Here is a 22079-nt window from a genome sequence, read left to right on the forward strand (position 1 = left end):
ATATATAAGTGATAGATAGATAGATAGATAGATAGATAGATAGATAGATAGATAGATAGATAGATAGATAGATAAAAAAACAAACAATCCACTTAGTTCCATCTTTGTCTTCTGTCTATAGAAAAAGGAAGCATCATTATGAAAGATTTTTCTGCTTACTCATATCTGACAAGGAAATGTTTCTTAGGCAAAGTGGGTTACTTATACGAAATCTGCCTCCACCATTCTGTCCATCTTATTATTTTTCTTGCACTTTCGCTTTTTTCTCTAACCGCCTTTGTAGAACTGTTTTCATTTTTACACGGTTAGTCTTTACGCTTTATCATACTCGCTGTAACTCTGGTTTCCTGTTAGTAAGACGTTTCTTATGCGTGTGGCTGTGGGGAGTTGTATTCAAGGGGTTTACAGACAGTGACAATTGTGATATTAACTGGGAGGTGCTTTATCAGCGGCCACAAGCCTGAGCGGAGGGGATCATCGGAGTACATGACAGTAGAAATGAGAGGAGTCGTTCTTGTATGTGGATTGTTTTACAGTAAGTAAATATTTTCTGCTGCATTGTGTAGTCTAATAGCAGGCACTTCAGTCAAAGGGCTGCTGGCTCAGTGCCCAGTACTGACTCCTTAAAAGACCCGTACAATAAAAATAGTTAAACACTAGCTTTGCATTTAAATTCTTGGAATAGATAGATAGATAGATAGATAGATAGATAGATAGATAGATAGATAGATAGATAGATAGATAGATAGATGAAAGAAACTATATTAAATACAATTCTTTATTGTTGCAAATTAAAACCCACACAAAAGTGAAGAAGTATCATATTTGTTTTTGTAATTATAAAACATACATTTAAATTGCCTAATACTGTACACTGAAGTTTTATTCAAGAACATTTTCTGTCTTCTTTCCTTTTCTATCATTGAGCATTTCTCCATGAATTCTTTGGTCTTAATAACTTTTTTAAAACGTTGCATGTTGGTGACACAGTTCTTAATGCTGGTAATGATAGATAGATCCAATTTATTATATTCTGTAGTAGAATAAACCTATTTTGACAAAGAATGAATGAAAGAATTTGTTATGATGTATGTTTTTCCTTTTACAAACATTACATTCTTCTGTTTTCACTGGGAATGAAAACATTCCTTGTTTGCTATTTCTTAACATAATCCTTGAAAGTCACAGCTAACTAATTTTCTCTTTTACGATTTCTCTATTGATAATACAGAACTTGAATAATGTTACATATGACTCAGTATTGATGACAGTAGTATTCATTCTGTATATTTATTTGTTTCTTTTAATGTCTGGCATGTCTGTTATACATTGCTCTCAGCTGCATGCAGACTTGCAACTTCTTCTATAAAGTGCTTTGTTGTAGTGTTCACTGTGAAAAGTACCATATAAAATATAGCAGGACTGAAGACATCTCATTAGATACTTTCAGTATGACTTTCCACACCGGTCTTTGACTAACTATGATACCGTATATCACCCCATGTGCCATTTCATTTTGCTGGTAATGTAGGTCTTTCTTGGTTCTGACTTTTTTCTGTCCACTATAAATCTCAGGTCTTGATTCAGTATTTAATTTTATTTATTACACCACATATTCTATACATACAGTATATGTTGCATTATTTCATTCTAACACTTTTTTACGGAAAATTTAGATGAGACTGCTTTATGGAAAGAAAATCTTCTAACTTGGAATCAGACTGTTTTCTTTCTATATGAATTTAATGCAGATCGTGTGTGTAAACTAACATAAACCGTGACACCCACAATGATTTGTGCTGAACGTGACTTTTCACATCCCTTAATTTAGGTATGGATCCTCCTAACATAACTCGTTGGTTTCACTGACCACACAACTCATTATATTTATTAAAATTCTTCTGAAAGTGTAACTGAAGAGACTTGCCGGCATTGAAATGATCAAATGCTATATAAATGTAATGAATTATTATTATTATTATTATTATTATTATTAATGCATGCATTTCCTACTTGTAAAACAGTTAAGAGCTGTAATGTTTAATGCTGGCTACCTGTAGTATTAGAAAATAAACAAAGACAGTGTAGTCTGTCAAAACATAGGATTTTACCAGCAGGACAGTTGATTCTTCACATAGTCTCCCATTCCCTAGCCTGTTTAACCCATTCAGTTCCAGAGGGTCAGCAGTGAGCAAGGCAGAATCAAGCCCTAGAATTGGATCCATGACTGATCACACTCACACTCACCCATGCAGGGGTTAGGCCCAGTCCTAGGAAGCATTACTAATCATTGCATCATCACACTGCTCCCTTTTGGGCATATGATTAATGCAAATGGCAGTTATTCATTCATCTGACTGAAAAGATAATGCTTTATATGGGCATTATGTAGCACAGGGACTTTAGCACAATGATATTAGAATTCTAAGGATTTAAATCCTTTCAATATCTTTACTCTGTTAGAAAGTTTGATATTTTGAGAAAGCACAGAACTTACCTCAAATAAATCCATATACACATTATGGTGAAAATGAACTCTAGGCCTTCACATTGCAAGGGACCATAGTGATGAATCATCTTAAGTCATGTCGCCTCACCTATAAATAATTAACAAGCAGTTCTGAAGTGGGATTTACAGTTAGGATTGATTTCATTATTGTACAATGATTCATCTTCCTTGGAAGTTATCAGCTTTTACTATTTTTATGTCAATGTTAAATGTTAAATTCACATAAATGTCTGCTAATTAAATAGTTTCACATAGTAACTTAGATTATGGTATCATCTTTCATCCCCTGTAAATTAGTATGTAATAGAACTTTAATGGCTATTCCTCTAAAAACAGAGAGTTAATTAAGCCTGTTAGGAAGCAGTCGCACAGCTAGAAGTATAGACTGTTAGTTTAATTTACAAATAGAACCCTGACGTGCAGTATTCTGTCTCCTAATTGTTTTATACATTTTTAAAGAACATGTAAACATTTTAAGATATGACATAAATAAAGAGCTGTAACAAGATAAGTTTTAAGCAGAACTTTCTTTATACAACAACTTTTCCTTTTTTTGTGATCTCAGCTTTTTCGCTATTTTTTTGTGAATTATTTTGCCTTGAATTTTACTAAAACTTGTAAAAAAAAGATACTTGGGCTGAGGGATTTTGGACATGCATCACACTATTGCCTGAATTGTTCTATGAAGGAAGCTGAACCTGCAGAACCTCGGGAATTGTGAATAAACATTGCACTGTGATCACAGTCGATTTAATTTAGCTTTTTTGATATTGATTGACAGAAAAAGACCCTGGAGACTCTGCACTGTACATGCAGTTATTAACAAGTTTGGACATTCAGTTACGTAATGATCCATGGTGGAAGTGAATCTGGAATTTTTTTTCCTAAAAATGAATTACAAATGAGATCATGAACTAGGTTAACAATGAGTGAGTTTTTCAAGTGTTTTCCAAAGCTCCTCTTATTTATCCATCCATTTTCCAACCCACTGAATCCAAACACAGGGTCACGGGGGTCTGCTGGAGCCAAACTCAGCCAACACAGGGCACAAGGCAGGAACAAATCACAGGATGGGTGCCATCCCACCGCAGGGCACACACATACACACACACCCCAAGCACACACTAGGGACAATTTAGGACCACCAATGCACCTAACCTGCATGTCTTTGGACTGTGGGAGGAAACCCACGCAGACACGGGGAGAACATGCAAACTCCACGCAGGGAGGACCTGGGAAGTGAACCCGGATCTCCTAACTGCGAGGCAGCAGTGCTACCCACTGCTCCACCGTGCCGCCCTCCTCTTATTCACCATTTTGCAAACAAGTTTAAAGAACTGCATTATTGGCTCTTCCCCAGTGTTCACATCAGAAAAGCAGACTGTCGATAAAAAAACATAGATTGCATTTATTTTAGTTGTCAAATATACAGTATATATATATATATATATATCATGTCCAAATGTAAAACTATTGCAGCTTATAAAGAAATTAAAAATTCAACTACTAAGTTAAAGTAATTTAAGTAAACATTTCTGTTTTCCGAGGCTCAACTTCCACATGTCCAAATCACATTCTGAAATGGTGTGTGTGCTTTGGTGTGTAGTGTTCTACCTCTTCTCAACTATGGTTCGGGGACTCATCACTGGAGTTGGCAGGTATTGTCTCGCAGTAACCAGCCGCAGGCAAATGCACCATCCTTTGTCTAATGACACACTCCAGAGCTGGACCAGATATATGCATCATGTGTAACTCCAAGCCGTCTTTATAAAAAGTCCCTGATGTTCGGCTGAGTATTGCCTTGAAATTTAGCACTGAGAACACATATTGGCAGGTATGGATGGGATAGAAGAGGCTGGGGGGTTGAATTGGGATGAGCTTTCCATGCACTGCACCTACAATGCCAGGTATGACTGCAATAGCATGAAAACCTAGTTCAGTGTCTGTTTTATCTTGATAGAGTAATATATATATTGCTCTACTGTCCCCTATTGTATTATTAATATGTAGCCTTAGAATACCTAATCTCACAGACTTACCACTGTATATAAGATATTATTTTATATAACTTATCCCCACCTTCCCTTCTATATCTATAACCTCAGGCAATTAGATGTAGTAAAAAGACAAGCAGGAGTTAAGTTACACATAAAATAATGTATTACTGATAATATTCATAAATAATAACAAAATGCAAAGTACATTTGAATATTGGCAACCATACAACCTGATAAAATGGTGATGTGTAATTCAGGTGGCACACAGACTTGTAGTTACTTAAAATGTCTCTAGTTAAGGCATCATTGGTGCTCAGCTTTCAGCCACATGCCTGTTCAATATGGCTGCTGAGCTGTGCTCTTCAATGTGTTGTGTTCATCATCACAGGTTAGCAAGAGAGATGCTTCTATCATCATATGTTGGTTAGAGAGAGAGATGCTTCTTCATCATATGTGGGTCAGTCAGAGAGAGAATGTGGTTGAGCAAGTACATTTATAGATGTTCTCTCCAATTCCTAGAACCAATAGGACATCATGGTACTTAAAGGCCTCTGAGACAAGCCAATTCCAAACAGCCATATCTCAGACCAATGGGAGCAATAGTACATTTAACACCTGCAACCCCCCCAAGACCATATGTTAAGCTAACCTGGCTTTGTGTGGGAGATCAAACTGGTTTAAGACACATCCCCCCCAAATCCTGTCGTAAAATTACAAAGAGACAGTCGTAAAAAGGGTTGGGGGTTGTGCAAACACGAATACCTCTCACCACTTGGTTTGCCTAAATTATAAATAAAGACATACAAAACATTTATCAAGTTATATGTAAAATCTCACATCACAACAGTGTCAATGAAAGCATTGTATAATTATCATTAAGTACTTATTTTGGTGATACCATTATTCAATGCGACTTACATCATTTAAGATACAATTTGTTGTATTATTTTGTTTTTCCAATTGGATCACAGGCAATAGTCACAAAGCATCAGTAGCAGAATTTCAATCCACAACCTCAGGATTTGCCACAATAATAATGTAGTCACTGTGCACTCATATTTGGACACAGCGGTCTTGCGGAGGCCATGCACATCATCAATAGTTTGCAAGAATACACTAATGGTATAGAAACAGAAATCTGTCAGATACTGCACAGTGGGACTGCAGGCACAATTCCAAAGTGCTCTTCTTTCCAATTCGTCCTGTACCAGATCAAGGAGGGTTGTTATTGCATCCCCTGCCGACCAGCTTGCATTTCTCTATTAGTTGTTGATTACTGAGATGGTCAAAGGGGTTCATGTCACGACCAACAGTTCATTTAGGTCTGCAACTTGGCTTCTTGAATGATGCTGTCTCAGATGACATCCTTGGTTGAGCTACATAATTCTCTGGACTGTTGCCGTTGTCATTGCTGGTACTAAGGGGCGATTCACATTCTGACTTTATAGGATGTGACTAATTACATGGTCATATTTGATTAGTTTGATTGTCTGCAGATATTAAAGATACAAAAAACAACTTTTACATTACATTTTTTGCATTATCATCCTATTATTATCATCATTATTGGCATTTTCAATTATTGTTGCTGTTGCTATATGTATTATGTTTTCCACATAAGAGTGTGAGTGTGTTTGTGATGATCTGCTTAAGGCAACCTCTCTCTCTATTTGTCAGAATCTCAGGCAAATGTCCAAATGAAGAATAACTTTAAAAATGCAGAGTGGGTTGGGCCTCTCATTAATTTATAAATGAGTTTAAGTACTATTTTAGTTATGAATGGTTTTGGGAAACACCCAAATTTTGCTAATTAATGAACAATCTTAAGTGCAAGATAGCTGTCATTTTGAATCAGGTCATAAACCCTAGCTGGGTATCAAATGTCTCATTTTGGTTGATTTTGGTCATTTTTTTAATATCAATGTGGATTAGTTTTTATTTGTCAAAGTGTGTTCTCCTTATGTTCTATGTATGTGGTTCCTCACATGTACTCACCTACCCATCACAGATAGGGACTGCCCTTGGCCCTATAAAGGCAGAGGAAAACCCAGAGTCTCTTGAGGTTCATTGAATGTGCTCATGGTGGTGGTGTGTTCTTCTGTGTAGGGCTATATTTCTATATTATTTTATGGATTTACTGGATTTTTGACCTAATGCTCTGTTTTTAACATTTTCTGGACTTGTAGTTGGGCCTTTATACGCCTTGGATTGCCTATTCAGACATTTCTTGCCACACCATTTCTGTTTTCAGGGCCTCACAGTTAACAGAATTTTCTTTTTTGAAAATGAATTGTTTATTTAAAACATTCCTCAATATCTCCCTATTTGAGTGACTAGCCAGGGTTAGTGGTTTCCATCTCTAGTGAGCATTTTGAGTAACTGCAACTTTATGCTTTTGAACTCTCTAATTCACAGCAATAATGATGTACAAAGGGTTTTGAAGTCTTCAGGAAACACACCCTAATCATTTAGTGTTAGTTTTGACTGTTTCAATAATAGAAATATGAATAGGAAATAAGGTACTGTAACAAGATGTTTTGACATTACTGTTCCTTTCTATTAGTTCTTTGTATTTGGTTTATTCTGCCTGTGACTATAGCAGTGGTTAGTGTGTCTGCCTTACAGACCTAGAAGCCTCGGTTTACAATGCAGGTCTTTCACTCATATTGAGGGGTTTCTGTCTGTAGTTGTTTTTCTGTCTTACAACACCCCAAACATGCATAGCTGGGATGTATGTGTGAGTGGGTGTGTACATAAATGTCTGGTACTCCTTCCTGAGTTTTGCCTTGTAACCCATGATATTAGGATAAGCACCAGCCCCCATGACCCTGGAGAGGATGAGCAGGTGCAGAAAAATGATAAATGGATTATTGTGACTCTGTTCTTCTTCAAATTAATAGCTGGGCTCCCCAAAATTAAATTGTTGCTGTTATTATCATTATTTATTAGCCCAAAATGTAATTATTTTTTGTTGATTGTATTTTTATTCTCCATAGCTTTTAGCAAAATAATATAGGTACTGGTTGAAACTTAAGAAAACTGGATACTGTATTTAATGTTTGATGTTTCTTTGGCATAAATAATTTAAAATGACTTACAACCTCCTTGCATCTTATCTTCTTTTTAAAATATAATTTTACATTTTAAGAGCGACTACTGTATTTTCATTTTCAAAGGTAAAGAGTTTTGGAGTAGGAACCAAAACACTATTGAACTTTTACTGCACTATTGAGAGCATCCTGACCAGATACATCACGTTGTGGTTCAATAACCTGACTTTCGAGGACTGCAAACTCCTCCAAAGGACTGTCCATATAATTTCTAAAATTATTGTGACGGTCCTTCCACAGTTTCACACCATTTCCTTAATCGCATGTCTGATGAGAGTTGAATCCATCATCTCTAATGACAACCATCTAGCTCATCCCCTGTTTTCACTTCTGCCTCCTGAGAAGCGCTACCAGAGCCTCACCACTCACTACACCTGGCTCATGGAAAAGCTCATTCTCCCAGTCCATAAGGTCACTGAACTTCCTGTAACCTGATTCTACCTCTACTGTACTGTGTACTTATTTAATTAATTTATTTTTATTTTAATTTGTTAATGCTCTTTATTTAATTTTTACTACTCTTCATTCATTACTATACATCACTGGAACTGTGGCAGAAGAATTTCACTATGTTCTTGCAGTATATGTGACAATAAATGATCTCTAATCTAATCTAATCTAATTTGATTTAATCTAAGTTTCTGCAAGGTCAGTTTGTATTTCCTTGGGCACAGCTATTTTGTGGTACCATTTTCAAGACACAACCATTGGTTGTCAAGGGCATAGTCTCTGAAGTCGTACGATGATTCATCCTTCATGAGACAGTATGAAAGCCGGCAAGACATATATTGTGAAATCCTTGTTATCAAATTCTGGCATTTCTGATTTCTTGGTTACTTTTTGACCTTGTCTCGAGTTTAGTAGTTTTGTCTTGTGTGTTGCCATTGTGTTTTGAGTTCCTGTATTGACCTTTGACCACATTATTCTTCTAGTCCTTTTTAAAATATAGATGCTCATCTGGCCTGGCATGTTTTGCAGTCATGGCAGAACAATTTAAGTACCGTATTTACTAAAACAGATCATCCTTCTTCATTGCTGGGGCTTGAGAATTATGATGGAATAACAGGCACCAATTCTGATTGGCTTGCATTCTGATCCTGAAATATTATCAATTTTAAGTAAAAATCAAAATTACCTTTTATTATGGTAAATAAAATCCATCCATCCATCCATTTTCTAACCCGCTGAATCCGAATACAGGGTCACGGGGGTCTGCTGGAGCCAATCCCAGCCAACACAGGGCACAAGGCAGGAACCAATCCTGGGCAGGGTGCCAACCCACCGCAGGACACACACACACCAACCACACACTAGGGCCAATTTAGCATCGCCAATCCACCTAACCGGCATGTCTTTGGATTGTGGGAGGAAACTGGAGCACCCGGAGGAAACCCACGCAGACACGGGGAGAACATGCAAACTCCACGCAGGGAGGACCCGGGAAGCAAACCCAGGTCTCCTAACTGCGAGGCAGCAGCGCTACCACTGCGCCACCGTGCCGCCTGGTAAATAAAATTTGAAGTATTAAGAAGAAGAAGAACGGAGAGAGTAAGCAGATATGATGGAAAGAAGGAAGTTTGATATATTACGAATACAAGAGACTAAATGGAAGGGGAGTAAGGCCAGGTGGATTGGAGGTGGATTCAAATTGTGCTATCATAGTGTGGATAGGAGGAGAAATGGAGTAGGGGTTATTCTGAAGGAACAGTATATCAAGTGTGTTTTGGAAGTGAAAAGATGGTCAGACAGAGTGATGATTATGAAGCTGGAAATTGGAGGTGTGAAGATGAATGCTGCTGTTCAAGTTCAGTTTTATTGCTGCTGTTCATCTGCAAAGGATCAATAAGCTCAGGCTCCTCCATAAATTAGGGAAATTGATACAAACAAGAAACCCAATTAGGACAGCGTGTCTAGTCACTCATGGACACACTTGTGCACTCACAGCAAATCGTAGCTTCTACGCACATCAAAGCTGCTTCCTTTGTGATGCATTTATTTCCTAATTATGTGCCAAATTTGTCACCTGACATCATGTCATTTTATCTGTCTTCCAGCCACCCTGTTGTCCAACTCCTTCAACATTGATGAAGAAAATCCAACTCTTTTTACAGACATACCTGGGGGGCAATTTGGTCACAAAGTTGTACAGTTTGGGACTGAAGAAAATAAGAGGTGAGTTATGGCACTTCGTTCATCTGGATAAGCAAAAGTTAATCTTATTTTATTTAACAGATTGTCCAGAAATTTACACCCTGACTCTATAACAATGTGGCACTGGGGCTAAGGTTTGAGACAATAAACTAAAATAATGACAATTCAGTCTTCTACTTTGTGAAGTCTTGAGAAATTTACATACAGTAGCATGCAAAAGTTGGTTGGAGATCCACCTCATTGCTTGGCAGGCCTATACATACCTACTGACTTTTTCCAGGGCATTTCAAAGAACCTAAATTTTATTTGTGTTTCGGAATAAATGGTTCTACCCTGAAACTAGGGAGAACCACCGAACTACAGGACCCCCCAAAGTGGTGTTTTACATTATATATACTCTGTGTCTTTCATGTAGAACACTGCTTGTGCAAATGTGAGCTACATAATGACATATACAGTATGCATTGCTACAATGAGGGCATAGTTCATTATAAGAATTGATGAGTGAACATGTGTGTGCCTATCATTTACTCTTTGAATAAAGATCTCTAGTATGTGCAGTATACCCTCAACTAGCTGTAAGGCCATGGTGTGGACAGGGTGCAGCAAACTTCAGTATAGTGAAATTTTCCAGTGGAGGGGCCATAGTAATGTACAAGATGGTGTGTTTTAGCATTCTTCCATGTGGAAATTATGCATCATGTTACATTTATAATAAGTGTACTGCACTCCTCAACGGTGATGTGAATGAGAGGCATAATGACAACTGATTATACTGGTGTGGTTTGGATTACATTCTTTACACAGCTGCAGAAAATAAACCATGGAAGTGTGAAAAAATAATTACGGAGCAGGATTCCTTGTTTTCCATACAAAAAAATGTTTTAACCTCTCCCACCCCAAAATTAAAAAAAAAAACAAACTTATTTTACTGAGTTTTGTGTTTTACATGTATGAAGATACATGCTAAATACATTTCATTGTCAGCTTCCCAAAACTGTAAATGAAACGAAACATGCCTGTTTATCATATCTCTAATTTTAAGAATCCTTCCTTCCATGCTAAAAATAACTTTAAAAGACAGAAACATGTGAATTCATTGTCTGAGTTGCTTCCTGTAGTTTTGGGTTATGGGTTTGTTGAAGACTGTACTGTCATGTAGCCCCAGCCAGCTGTGACATCAATAGAATTAAAACTACAGCCCACTGTGGCCTAAATGGGGCACTCCAGCTCCCCAAACCTGACACAAACAGACACAGGCACAAGTCCAGCAACCCACAGGCTTTTATTTTGTTGCGGGAAGCTCTTCCCTTAAGGGCCTCCCACTAAAGCTTATTACAAAAACAAGAATAAAGCACACAGCATTTTGTCTTCTTTTCTTTCTGCTTTTCTCTCACTCTGCCTCCTCCATCCTTCAGGAAGCTTCATCTTCTTCCTCCCGACTCTGCATTTATGCAGCACCCAGCAGTACTTCCAGTGGCAGGAGCCTGACCAAGTTGTGCTCCTCAGTCCCTGCCTTACCCTTTAGCTGAGCCCATAAACTCCAAGTTCCAGAGTGCCCTGTGGGAATCTGGGGTGCTGTAGCAACCCAAAGGAACTGCCACCTAGTGATGTTGGGGAGATAATGTCCTGTGCACACTCTCTCCCCTGGTCCTTCCACTATGAAAGTGTCCTACCCTGGCAAGAGTGACGCTCATCTGCCACACCACAAATATGCACAAAGATCATACAGGCTCTGATTAAACTGGGATTCAAGTTCAGAACTGACTAACTGAATCCATCCATCAATCTCCTGAACCTGATTCATTTACTTAAGAGATGCTGGATGTCAGTGTCTAGATACATGCCTAGTTCCACCCAGTTCTTATAGTCACAATACCAACCTCTCTTGAGACAAATACCAAATCCTTTTGTCCAACCACATGTCCATTTGGCAAATCTTCCTATTCCAGTGAGGGCCATGAGAAACGAGAGCCTATCTCAGGAATTCAAATGACCTTGCTGTACTATGTATAGTATAATTTACCCTGACTTGGACAAGATAATCCTGATTTCTATGAGATTGTTCCAGTAAACATAACATTCTCAAACTCCCTTAATCCAGTTCAAGGTAATGGAAGCCAGAACCCTTCCTGGCAAAAACCAACACTGGACAAGATGCTTGCCAGTTTATTCAAGGGCCCACTCGTGAAGACACCCACACTGGGCCAATTTTGATAAGTTGCACATCTGAGGGGATGTGGAATGAAAACCAGCATATGCAATGAAAATCCTTGCATACACAGGGACAACTCCACATGGACATTATTTGAGCATTAAAACACATGCACATCAGAGTAGCTTTTATGAGCAACAGGACATTCCGCCCAAAAAGCTCTACATCCAATTCACCAAGGTTGTCCAAAATAACATCAAGTCAAGATGTGAAGTCACAAAATTCTGCTCTCCAAACTCACTATTTGGTAATTTATGTATTTGCTAGCTTTTATTCTTTAGGAATTTTCCCAATGTACAGAGATTTTCAAAAATATGTGTTATGGGTTTATATATGTACTCACTAGTTTTCTTAAGTAGCAAAGAATAAATATAATCTGCTCCTGCGGATTTGTTAGATTTTGGCCTATTTAATCTAAGTAGTATTCTTCCCTCAACAACTTCCAAATCACCAAGTATCTCCTTAGTAGTTACTGTTAAATTAACTTCTTCATATGTAAAAACTTCCATATGATGGAAGTTCAAAGCATTTTCTATTTCACTGTCACTGCATCTGGTATGAACCCAGGATGCTGGAATCATGAGGCAGCAGCACTAACAACAGCATATTAGAGTCATCCACCAACCTCCCAAGTATGATCCAAATCATTCAGATCTTTCACCAGTCTCATACTACACCATTTCCTTCTCTGATTTATTTCTTACACATGTATTTAAAATTATCGAAAGTATGTTAGGTAGTGAATCCTAATTTTGGAGAGTGTCCTGTAGATCTGACCTCGCTAGGGTATATATTTTGGGAAGGTCCTATATTAAAACCTTTTGTAGTGAAGATATTGTAACGTCCTGGCCAGGTTGAAGGGCCTTGGGAATAACTGTTGGGCTCGACTGAGGGTGGACGCTGACGAAAGGCAGGACCCGGAATGAAAGAGATGGGGGCAGAGATTTTTTTTTTGGGAGGGAGGTCTAATAGGAGAGGGTTTCAGAAGGAAGGTGTTGTTGCCTTATAAAGTCTCCATTTTTCTCTGTTTTTTTTTTTTTTTTTATACTGATTAACGGTATCTGTCAGGGCCAGAACAATGACAGTTTTATAGGCAATTGTAAATAGTTTAAGTTCAAAATCATTTGTTTTTTTGATGATACAATCCTGTTTTTTCTGCTGTTCCAGTAAACTGTTCTCTGACGTATTTCTTCCTTTTCAAACCTGACATGGAGGTTGCTACAATATTCTCTTCAGATAGCATTGGATTTCTAGTCAGCCCAATTCATGTTACAGCTGCATTTCAAGTAATATTGCTTGGTATTAGATATAAACTTGTAGTGATTTATTATATTGCACAATAAATGTGTTGACTAACCCTGATGAACTATAGGTATCTTAATACAGCCTCTATAACTCAATGGAATATATAATACCAGTAACGGAGCACTGCCCGATAACATCCAGTGAATACACTTGACTTGAACATTCCTAGTTTTCATGCTCTTTCTCTGTATGTTTAGCATTCGTTTGCTCAGAGGTTAATGTGTTTGCTGCTTCCTGAGCAGCTCTTCTTTACTCCACACTAGCGGCCCGATTCTCTTCTTTCGTCTGCATCTTTTCACGTTAAAACTGATTAAGTCAGTGTTTGTGTTGCAATTACTTAGCACGTTTTCCTTAATTTTTCACTTAAGCTTGCACTTAAGTCTTCATTCTGCCTTAAGAAGGATTTAAGATGTGAAGAAGTAGGGGAAGTGACAGTGAAAGTGATATACTTTAGAATGAGAAAGGCACCTGTACGCATGTGCCGCACGGCCACTCTGCTGGCCACTTGTGAGAGTTGATTCTACAATAAAATAAAATAGAAATAAAACAAGGAATAACCTTGGAGGTCAATCATCACCATGAAAGCGGATAGTAGACGTCACGTAGTATATGTGCACCAAATTTGAGGTCAATAGTTCATACGGTTTGCGAGGTATAGGTGATTTAAAATCCTCGACAGACAAATGAACAGCCACGCTAGCGTATTATATAAGAAGATAACCAAAACTAGAAAAAAATGATTTTTTTTTTGTGTGAAAATGTGCAAAGTTTGAAATTATGAATTAATATTGGTAAGATGTCAATGTTTCTGCATACCTGTTGTTTTAATCGGAAAATACTACATAATGGCCTTTTCTTTATTAGTTAGATATCTGCATTAAGTTAGAGTAGGGGTTTTAGTGCTGTTTGAGACTAACAAATCCTAAACTCTTCTGTAATTTACTGGATTGACTGTATTTTTAATTAGACTTAATTTTTGTGTTTTGTTTATAGTGCATTATAGTAATGCATGCCTATTGCATTGTAACTTGTATAACTAAAATGCCATTTAAAAGCAGTTACTCCAAACTTTCTAAAAGAAAGAGAATTGTTAAAAAAAATACCTTTTAGTTTCAAAAGGGAAAAGAGAAAAAGAAGTTGCTTGTGTTTTCACATGGTATTTAACTTTTTAAAGATTTCCCAAATAAAGAAGAAGTTTATACGCCTTGCAAAAAGTACAGTAATGAGTATAAAAACATTATATACATTTTGGTAGGAAGGGGCCTCTCAAGCCACCCTGACAAACCAATCTCTCTTCCCTTAACTCTTTAACAGGTTGAGATGTGAAGGCCCCATAGCTTTACCACACTGTTCAACGGTTCTCTGCATGAAAAAAAATACTCCACGTTAGTGTGAAATCAATCCCAAGCCAATCCCAGCCAACATAGGGCACAAGGCAGGAAACAAATCCCAGGCAGGGCGCCAGCCCACCTCAGGATACACACATACACACCAAGCACACACTGCATGTCTTTGGACTGTGGGAGGAAACCCACACAGACACAGGAAGAACATTCAAACTTCATGCAGGGAGGACCCGGGAAGCGATCACCGTGCCGCCCCTATGACATAATATACTCAGTTAGCCAAATACAGGTTTACCAGGGACAGAGGCTGTCCTGATAGCACATGGTGCAAGGCTGGAACCTGAGATTCTAGTCAATCACAAAGCTAACTTGTGGATGCCAGCTATGCCAATGGCTACTTAGAATTGCCATTCAGTATAATAACCATGTCTTTGGAGAGTTGGGAGAATAAATAGAATACCTAGGACAATATGAAGAAGATATGAAAGCTCTGACAACTGATCACATGATTTGAAAGCAGGATTCTGGTTCAATGAGGCAGTAATGTTTCCAAATACACCATCATGCTTCCCCATTTCTGTCATTTCACTTCATGATCTACATTTTGTTAAATTAAAAATATTTTGCAATATTTAGCATCCTGTTTAGTTTTTATATAGTCCTGGAATGCAGTCCTTTTATGCAGTCCTGGAATAAGTCTAGTTTCTCTTCTTTATAGTTTTTCTAACATTGTTATGTCCTTCTGATTATATGAAAATCAGACCTATACAGTAGATAGTGTTTCAGAGGAGGCCTCACAGCACTCCTACTACTCCTCCTATTACTACTACTTGATTAAATAGGCCGAAATCTATCAAGTCTCCAGGACCAGATAATATTTATCCTTGAGTGCATAAAGAAGTTAGTGAGTTCATATATAAACCCTTGGCATATATTTTTAGGAAGTCACTACACACTGGCGAAATTCTGAAGGACTGGTAAATGGTAAAAATGTTATCTTGTTGAAAATAATCAAGTTGAGCTAAGTAACTATAGGCCACTAAAGTGTAATGTATATCACAAGTAAATTAATAGACAAATTTATTAAGGAAAAGACCAAGCAGTGCATTTCTGAAAAAGTACAGTTAGCAAATACTTAAAATGGCATGGCCTGGAAAGGGCGCTCCTGCCACCTAAACGTGACACAGACAGACACAGAACACAAGTTCAACACACACGCTTTTATTTTTATTTCTTTTTCCTCATGGGGAATGCCTTCCCCCATTTCCCCCCCCCTGTACAGCACAGTTCTCAACACCCAAACAAAGCACAACACTCTTTTCTTCTTTCTTTTTCTTCTCTGTCTTCACCTCCACTCCTCCTCCACCAAGCTTTGTCCACCTCCTCCTTATTCTGGCTCCTGGAGTAATGGCGGCTGGCTCCTTTTATAGGGCACCCAGAAGTGCTCCAGGTGCTCAATGATCTGAGCACTTCTGGATATGGTGGAAGTGTTGCAACAAAAGGCTCAGCAGCACCTCCTGGCGGCACCCACAGAACCCAACAGAGCTGTGCCAAACTACAACCTCCAAGGAGCACTGTGGGAGTCCGAGGCAATGTTGCAACCCAGGGGCAGGTAATGCCCTGAATAAGCTCTCCCCCGCCCCCCAGGTCCATCTACTGTTGAAGCATCCCAGCAGGCTAAGGGCCCTGGCCGTCTGCCAGCCACACTTGGTTCAGATGAGGAACATCGTGTTTCATCAACATGTTGTAATTCTATGAGGAAGCAGCAAATGATAAAAGAGGTGAATATGATATTATTTATTCTGATTTTTCAGAAGGTTTTTGATAAGGCACCACAAGAGAGGGTAGTGATCAAACTAAAAAATGTTAGGATTCAAGGCAGTGTGTGAGTATGTGAGGACAAAATTAGCTCAATCACAGGAAGTAAAGGGTTATGGTGAGAAATACATGATGTTAAAAGTGGTGTTCATCAGGAGTCAGTGTTGGGGCCATTGCTCTTTGTAAAATACATACACAATCTGGACAAGAATTTCATCAATAAGCTGGTTAAGTTTGCAGATGATACCAAACTGGAAGGAAGAGCAGATAATGTAGAATCAGCTGCATTGTTACAGTGGGACTTGGACAGCATACAGGCTTAGGCAGATGTGTGGCAGATGAAATTTAATGTAAGTAAATGTAAAGTATTACATGTAGGAAGTAAACGTGTTAGATGTGGATACACAGTGGAAGGTCTGAAACTTGAAAGTACCCCTTATGAAAGCGTTTCTCAACCATTAAGTATTTGTGACCCGAGTTTTCATAACAGTTTTATTCGCCCCCCCCCCAACTTTTTTTGAAAGAAGCCCACCAATTTGTTCTTTTTTAATTATTAGATGCATATTTTATTATACCTACTTAACTTTTATCGACATTTATCTAACTCTATATTTATTTTTCTAGCATCAGAATGTAGTTTAAATTAATTTGTTTTGATTTCAATAGATCTATTTTTCATATTTTTGATTCTTGTTTTCTTTTTTTCACATCTTTGCGCCCCCCTTTTTGTTACTTCGTGCCCCCCTAGGGGTTCCGCCCCACAGATTGAGAACCACTGCCTTATGAGAAGGACTTACCAGTCTCAGTGGACTCATCATTATCTGCATCCAGGCAATGTAAAGAAGCAATTAACAAAGCTAATAAGACGTTAGGTTAAATTGGGCTCTGAAGTGTGGAGGACAAATCAAGGGAGGTTATGCTCAAGTTATATAACGTGCTATTAAAGCATCATATCGGTGCAGTTTTGGTCTCCATATTACAAAAAGCACAAAGAAGTACTAGAAATGTCCACAGAAGAGTGACTAAGCAGATTAAGGGCTGAGAGGTTTTAAACTATGAGGAGAGATTGAAGGAGTTAAACTTTTTCAGGTTAAGCAAAAGAAGATTGAGTGGTGACAACAGCATTTATTTCTATAATACATTTTCATAAAAAGGATTTAGGGCAAAGTGCTTTACAACATTTCAAAGAAGTAGTTAGTTGAGGAGAAAAATATAGAAATTTAGATAAGAATAATAATGAATAATAACATTTACTTCTATAGCACATTTTTATACAAACAATGTAGCTCAAAGTGATTTCCTAAATGAAATAAAAAGAAGTTAATATAAAACATAAACAAACAAGATTAGGCAATAATATGATACAGTATGTAACAAAGAAAAGAGTAATGTCGAATGGCCGGGAGGACAGAAAAAAAAAATCTCTAGTTATGGAGAAAAAACATTTTCTTATATAATACACTACCATGGCTGTCTGTCTGTCCAGGATTTTAAATCACCTGTAGCTCACAAACCGTTTGACCTATTGACCTGATATTTGGTACAAATATACTTTGTGACGTCTACTATCCAGTTTCAGGGTGATTATTGACCTCTAAGGTTATTCCTCTTTTTATTTTTATTTTATTTTATTGTACAATCAACTTGGCAGTGCCCAGCAGGGAGACCGTGCGGTGCATACATATGGGCGCCGATCTCATTCCCTGCCACCTTCGCCATCACTTCCCCTACCTCTTCATATCCTAAATCATTCTTGAGGCAGATTGAAGACTTAAGTGCCAGCTTAATTGAAAAATTAAGGAAAACGTACTAAGTAATTGCAACAAAAACAGTGACTTAATCAGTTTTAACGTGAAAAGATGCCGATGAAAGAAGAAAAGAGGCGGGCCGGTAGGGTGGAGAAAAGAAGAGCTGCTTAGGAAGCAGCAAACGCATCAACCTCTGAGCAAATGAATGCTAAACATACAGAGAAAGAGCATGAAAACTAGGAATGCTTAAGTCAAGTGTATTCCAATATGCGTTATTGGTATAGCATAAATAGAATAAATAGTATACAAAAATGCATAAATAATATATAATAATTTATAATCTATATATATAATTCACTAAGGCAAGACAACCGTGGAAAGCACACCGGAAGGGGCATGGATTAACTAAGCCGCCGACAAGCAAGACACCTATGGCACACGCAGGAAGGAGCCATGCCCACTAACTCCTGGCACCTCCGAGCCACGTTGACTGTTCATAGAGGCATGTTTCTCGCGGAGGTGAATCGCCATATGCAGCGTGTAAAACGGTTTGCGAGGGGTATCCCATGGGATCCTTAAAACAATCCTTTACAACTGAGGTTAAAACACAATGAAGTAAGCAGTCTTTAAAAACCGAGTTTTCGATTACGACGCACGACCGCGTGCACCATAGCAAACTGTTTTACACACTACATACAGCAATTCGCATCCGCGACAAACATGCGTCTTCTTCACTCACGGACAATTTATATGTTGCTCTCTCCAGAGTTCCATCTTTTCATTCACTTTCTGTTGTATCCTCAAACCCTCCCTTTTCAGACAACTGTGTCTTTCCAGAAGTTGTCAACCATCAATAAATAATTATGCAGCGTTTGTTATGGCGCGGCTGTTGTTGTATTTTGCTCTCTCCAGAGTTCAATCTTTTCATTCACTTACTGTTGTATTCTCACACCAACCCATTTTAGACAACTGTGTCTTTCCAGAAGTGTTTAGCATTCAATAAATAATTATGCATGAGACTGAGTGTGTGTCTACCCAGCGCAGAGAGGCGTGAGTAAGCCGTTGATCCCCATTCGGGCTGCAAACCGTGGAATTCCCACTAAGTGGACTCATACGCTCCCACTGGTTGTGTCCCTACCCTTTGTGCACACCTCGCTACTACCGTGGTCGGGTGTCTTGGTGGATTATATATAGAAAAGCAGCCAAAACCACATAGAGTAATGAAACGTCTACGTGAGTCACATGTGCATCTGGACTGTGTAAAGACGACAACGACTCCAGTGACGAGTTGGAGGTGGGCACATGAGCGGGCAGTGTATACTGAACGAGAAATCAGCAGACTGGCATGACGGAGGGAGCGGAATGGACGTCCTTCTCCTCTCCTGCCGTTCCACATGCACCTGAACGCAGTGCACTTGCATACCTCCGTCTGACAGGACAAGGCACGATGGCGGTCCGCCAGTTTTCAGTCACGGACGATTGTGTGTTGGTTCGTTCCGTGCATTGTTACAATGTTGCTTTTCTTGCTGATTTATTTCATTACCGATTTTTCAAATGTTAATTTTCTCCCTGTGGTTAAAAATCATTACAAAATCAGCCTGATTATGCGGCGTATGGTACGCCGCGGGTTGGCTAGTAATATATAATTGAGAATTTTTAACTTTCCAAATGACAGTCTAATAATAAGGTCAGGTGACCAGGGTGGACAGACAAAACAAAAATCCAGTTAAACTAGAGAATAAAACTAAATCTGCAGGGTTTCAAGCCTAAAAAGACCATAGAGTTCCCACTAGCTATTCTGCCTAACATAACTGTTCTTTGTTGGTTCTTTTTAAGAGGAGATTCAGTGGGTGTCGTGATAAGTTGGGACATCTGCTTTCATTCAGACATCACTGGCAGCCACACAAAATTTTGATCAGGCGGTGGTGGTTTCCAGAAGACCTGGAAAAGAAAACAGAGAAAAGTAAGGATTAATAAAGATGGCAAATTCACTCAAGAAAATGATAATTCTGTGCATATCTAAGTTATTAATAGTAGAACTAAATTGAAAATATGAAAAAGCAAAATTGAAAAAGTGAGATTATAGAAGTTTTTTAACATGTTTCATAGTATTAGCCTGGCATATCTCTATGGATAAAATAATCATGGTGAGATGATTAAAATGTTTAAAAACATTGAAAGTAGCTAGTACGTTGGATTGAAACTGTTACTTTAAAATAAATTTTGCCATAAGAACACAGGGACATAATGGGAAACTTGTGAAGGAGCAGATTTTGCACAAATGTTAAAAGTTTACCTTCTTTCAAACAACCACAGAAACATGGAATAAATGACAAAGTAGTGTTGCTGAGAGTAGGACTTACTTACTTAACTTGACTTTATTTTGAACAATCTGGGTGAATATGGATGGATTTTCTTGTTGGGCTGAATGGCCTGTTCTCATCACACATTTTCTAATACTAAATTGTCCTATTACTACTACAAGGGCGGTGTTAGTTCAAGGGTAAGTCTACCATGACTGTAAATACCTTTTTATAAGGTATAATTCAGATGGTTCCCTCTGTCCCATTGTGTAATCACATCTAATATTTCAATTCTTACATTTAACACTTGAAATTATTTGCAACAATCTAAAACAGTTTTGCTCAAGGCAGAATTCTGTCCAGGTCCATCTGTAATGAAATTGTGTGTCTGATATTTCATCCAGTGTAGTTTCATCTGCAAACGTCGGCTTTTTAATTAAATTTGTATCAAGATTATGTATATAAATTCAAAAAGAGCATGATTCCTGAAAAAAAAAAAAGATTTTAAGATCAACCATTTTTGAAAAATTTCCTTTCTCCATGTATCCTTGTCTTCTATGTCTGAGGCAGTTTTGTGTTCTTCTGCACAAGGCACCTTTAAGTCTCACTATCTGCACAGTTCATATTGTGTATGTTATGAGTAGTCCATATTTCGAGTATTGCTTTCATTAAAAATTGATTTCCAGTCAATTTTAAATGCCTAACTAATGTTTAATTTTTGAAACATTGTGAGTCTGTTTGTTTGTGTCTTTGCAAAAGAAAATATTGTGACTACAGTAAATTGAGACCAAAAGTCCAAGTTCTTAGGAAATTTTATGAATAACTGGCACTCATTAGCCTCGAGAGTTGATTATGTTTTTGGTAAATTCCAACTATTTAGCTTCATGATTTTAAAGTTCAAATTTTTAAAATAGATATTAACAACAGCTAAAACACTCCTCAGAAACTTAAGTGTTTGCAGAGTTCAATTTTGAATTCAATTCAGTCAGAGTTTGTGGCATTTAATTTTGAAAAATTACACCATACACTGTACTCCTGTAAATATGGAGAATGTTATGTGTTAGCCATGTTACATTTTTTTTAGTTTGATCACTTGCCTGTCATATTAGATGCTCTTTGAAAATGGCAATATATTATATTGTTCACACAACAGTGATAATATTTTTGCTCAGCCCCCTAAAATATATATCTTATTAAAGTAACAAGAGTGTTCGCAGACACACCTGAACACGATAGATGTCATATTTCTACATTAGAAAAATTGCATCAAAAGCAGGCCATTTAGCCCAACAACTATCCATCTTTTTCACCATGTGTATTGTTGTGGAATTTTTCCTTGATATAGCGTCTTTACAGCGTGGCGTAGCTAGGGACGGGTGGAGGGGGCGGTCCGCCCCGGGTGGCACATATTTGGGGACGGCATTATTGGTCAAAAGGCTCAGTACAATTCGTGTGTAAGCAGCAGGGGTCAGAAAAATATCACTCATGAATGAAAACGGTCAAATTCTCTGATTGTTAACCACAAATGCTTGAAAAGTAATGTTCAGACTGTCCTCCTGTGACGGCATCAGACACAG

At 38.0% G+C, this 22079-nt stretch overlaps 1 protein-coding gene across 1 annotated transcript in view; it reads left to right on the forward strand.

Annotated features, from left to right (window-relative positions):
- The first annotated feature begins 231 nt into the window (after positions 1 to 231).
- Positions 232 to 22079, forward strand: part of LOC120524987 (integrin alpha-X-like) — a 186823-nt gene continuing 164975 nt past the window's right edge. The window contains exons 1-2 of the mRNA XM_039746905.1: positions 232 to 535; positions 9671 to 9788. Coding sequence (XP_039602839.1) covers positions 487 to 535; positions 9671 to 9788 — 167 coding nt within the window. The 5' untranslated portion in view covers positions 232 to 486. The remainder of the gene's footprint in view (positions 536 to 9670; positions 9789 to 22079) is intronic.

Source organism: Polypterus senegalus, chromosome 3, assembly GCF_016835505.1.
Source record: "Polypterus senegalus isolate Bchr_013 chromosome 3, ASM1683550v1, whole genome shotgun sequence".
Taxonomy (NCBI): Eukaryota; Metazoa; Chordata; class Cladistia; order Polypteriformes; family Polypteridae; genus Polypterus; species Polypterus senegalus.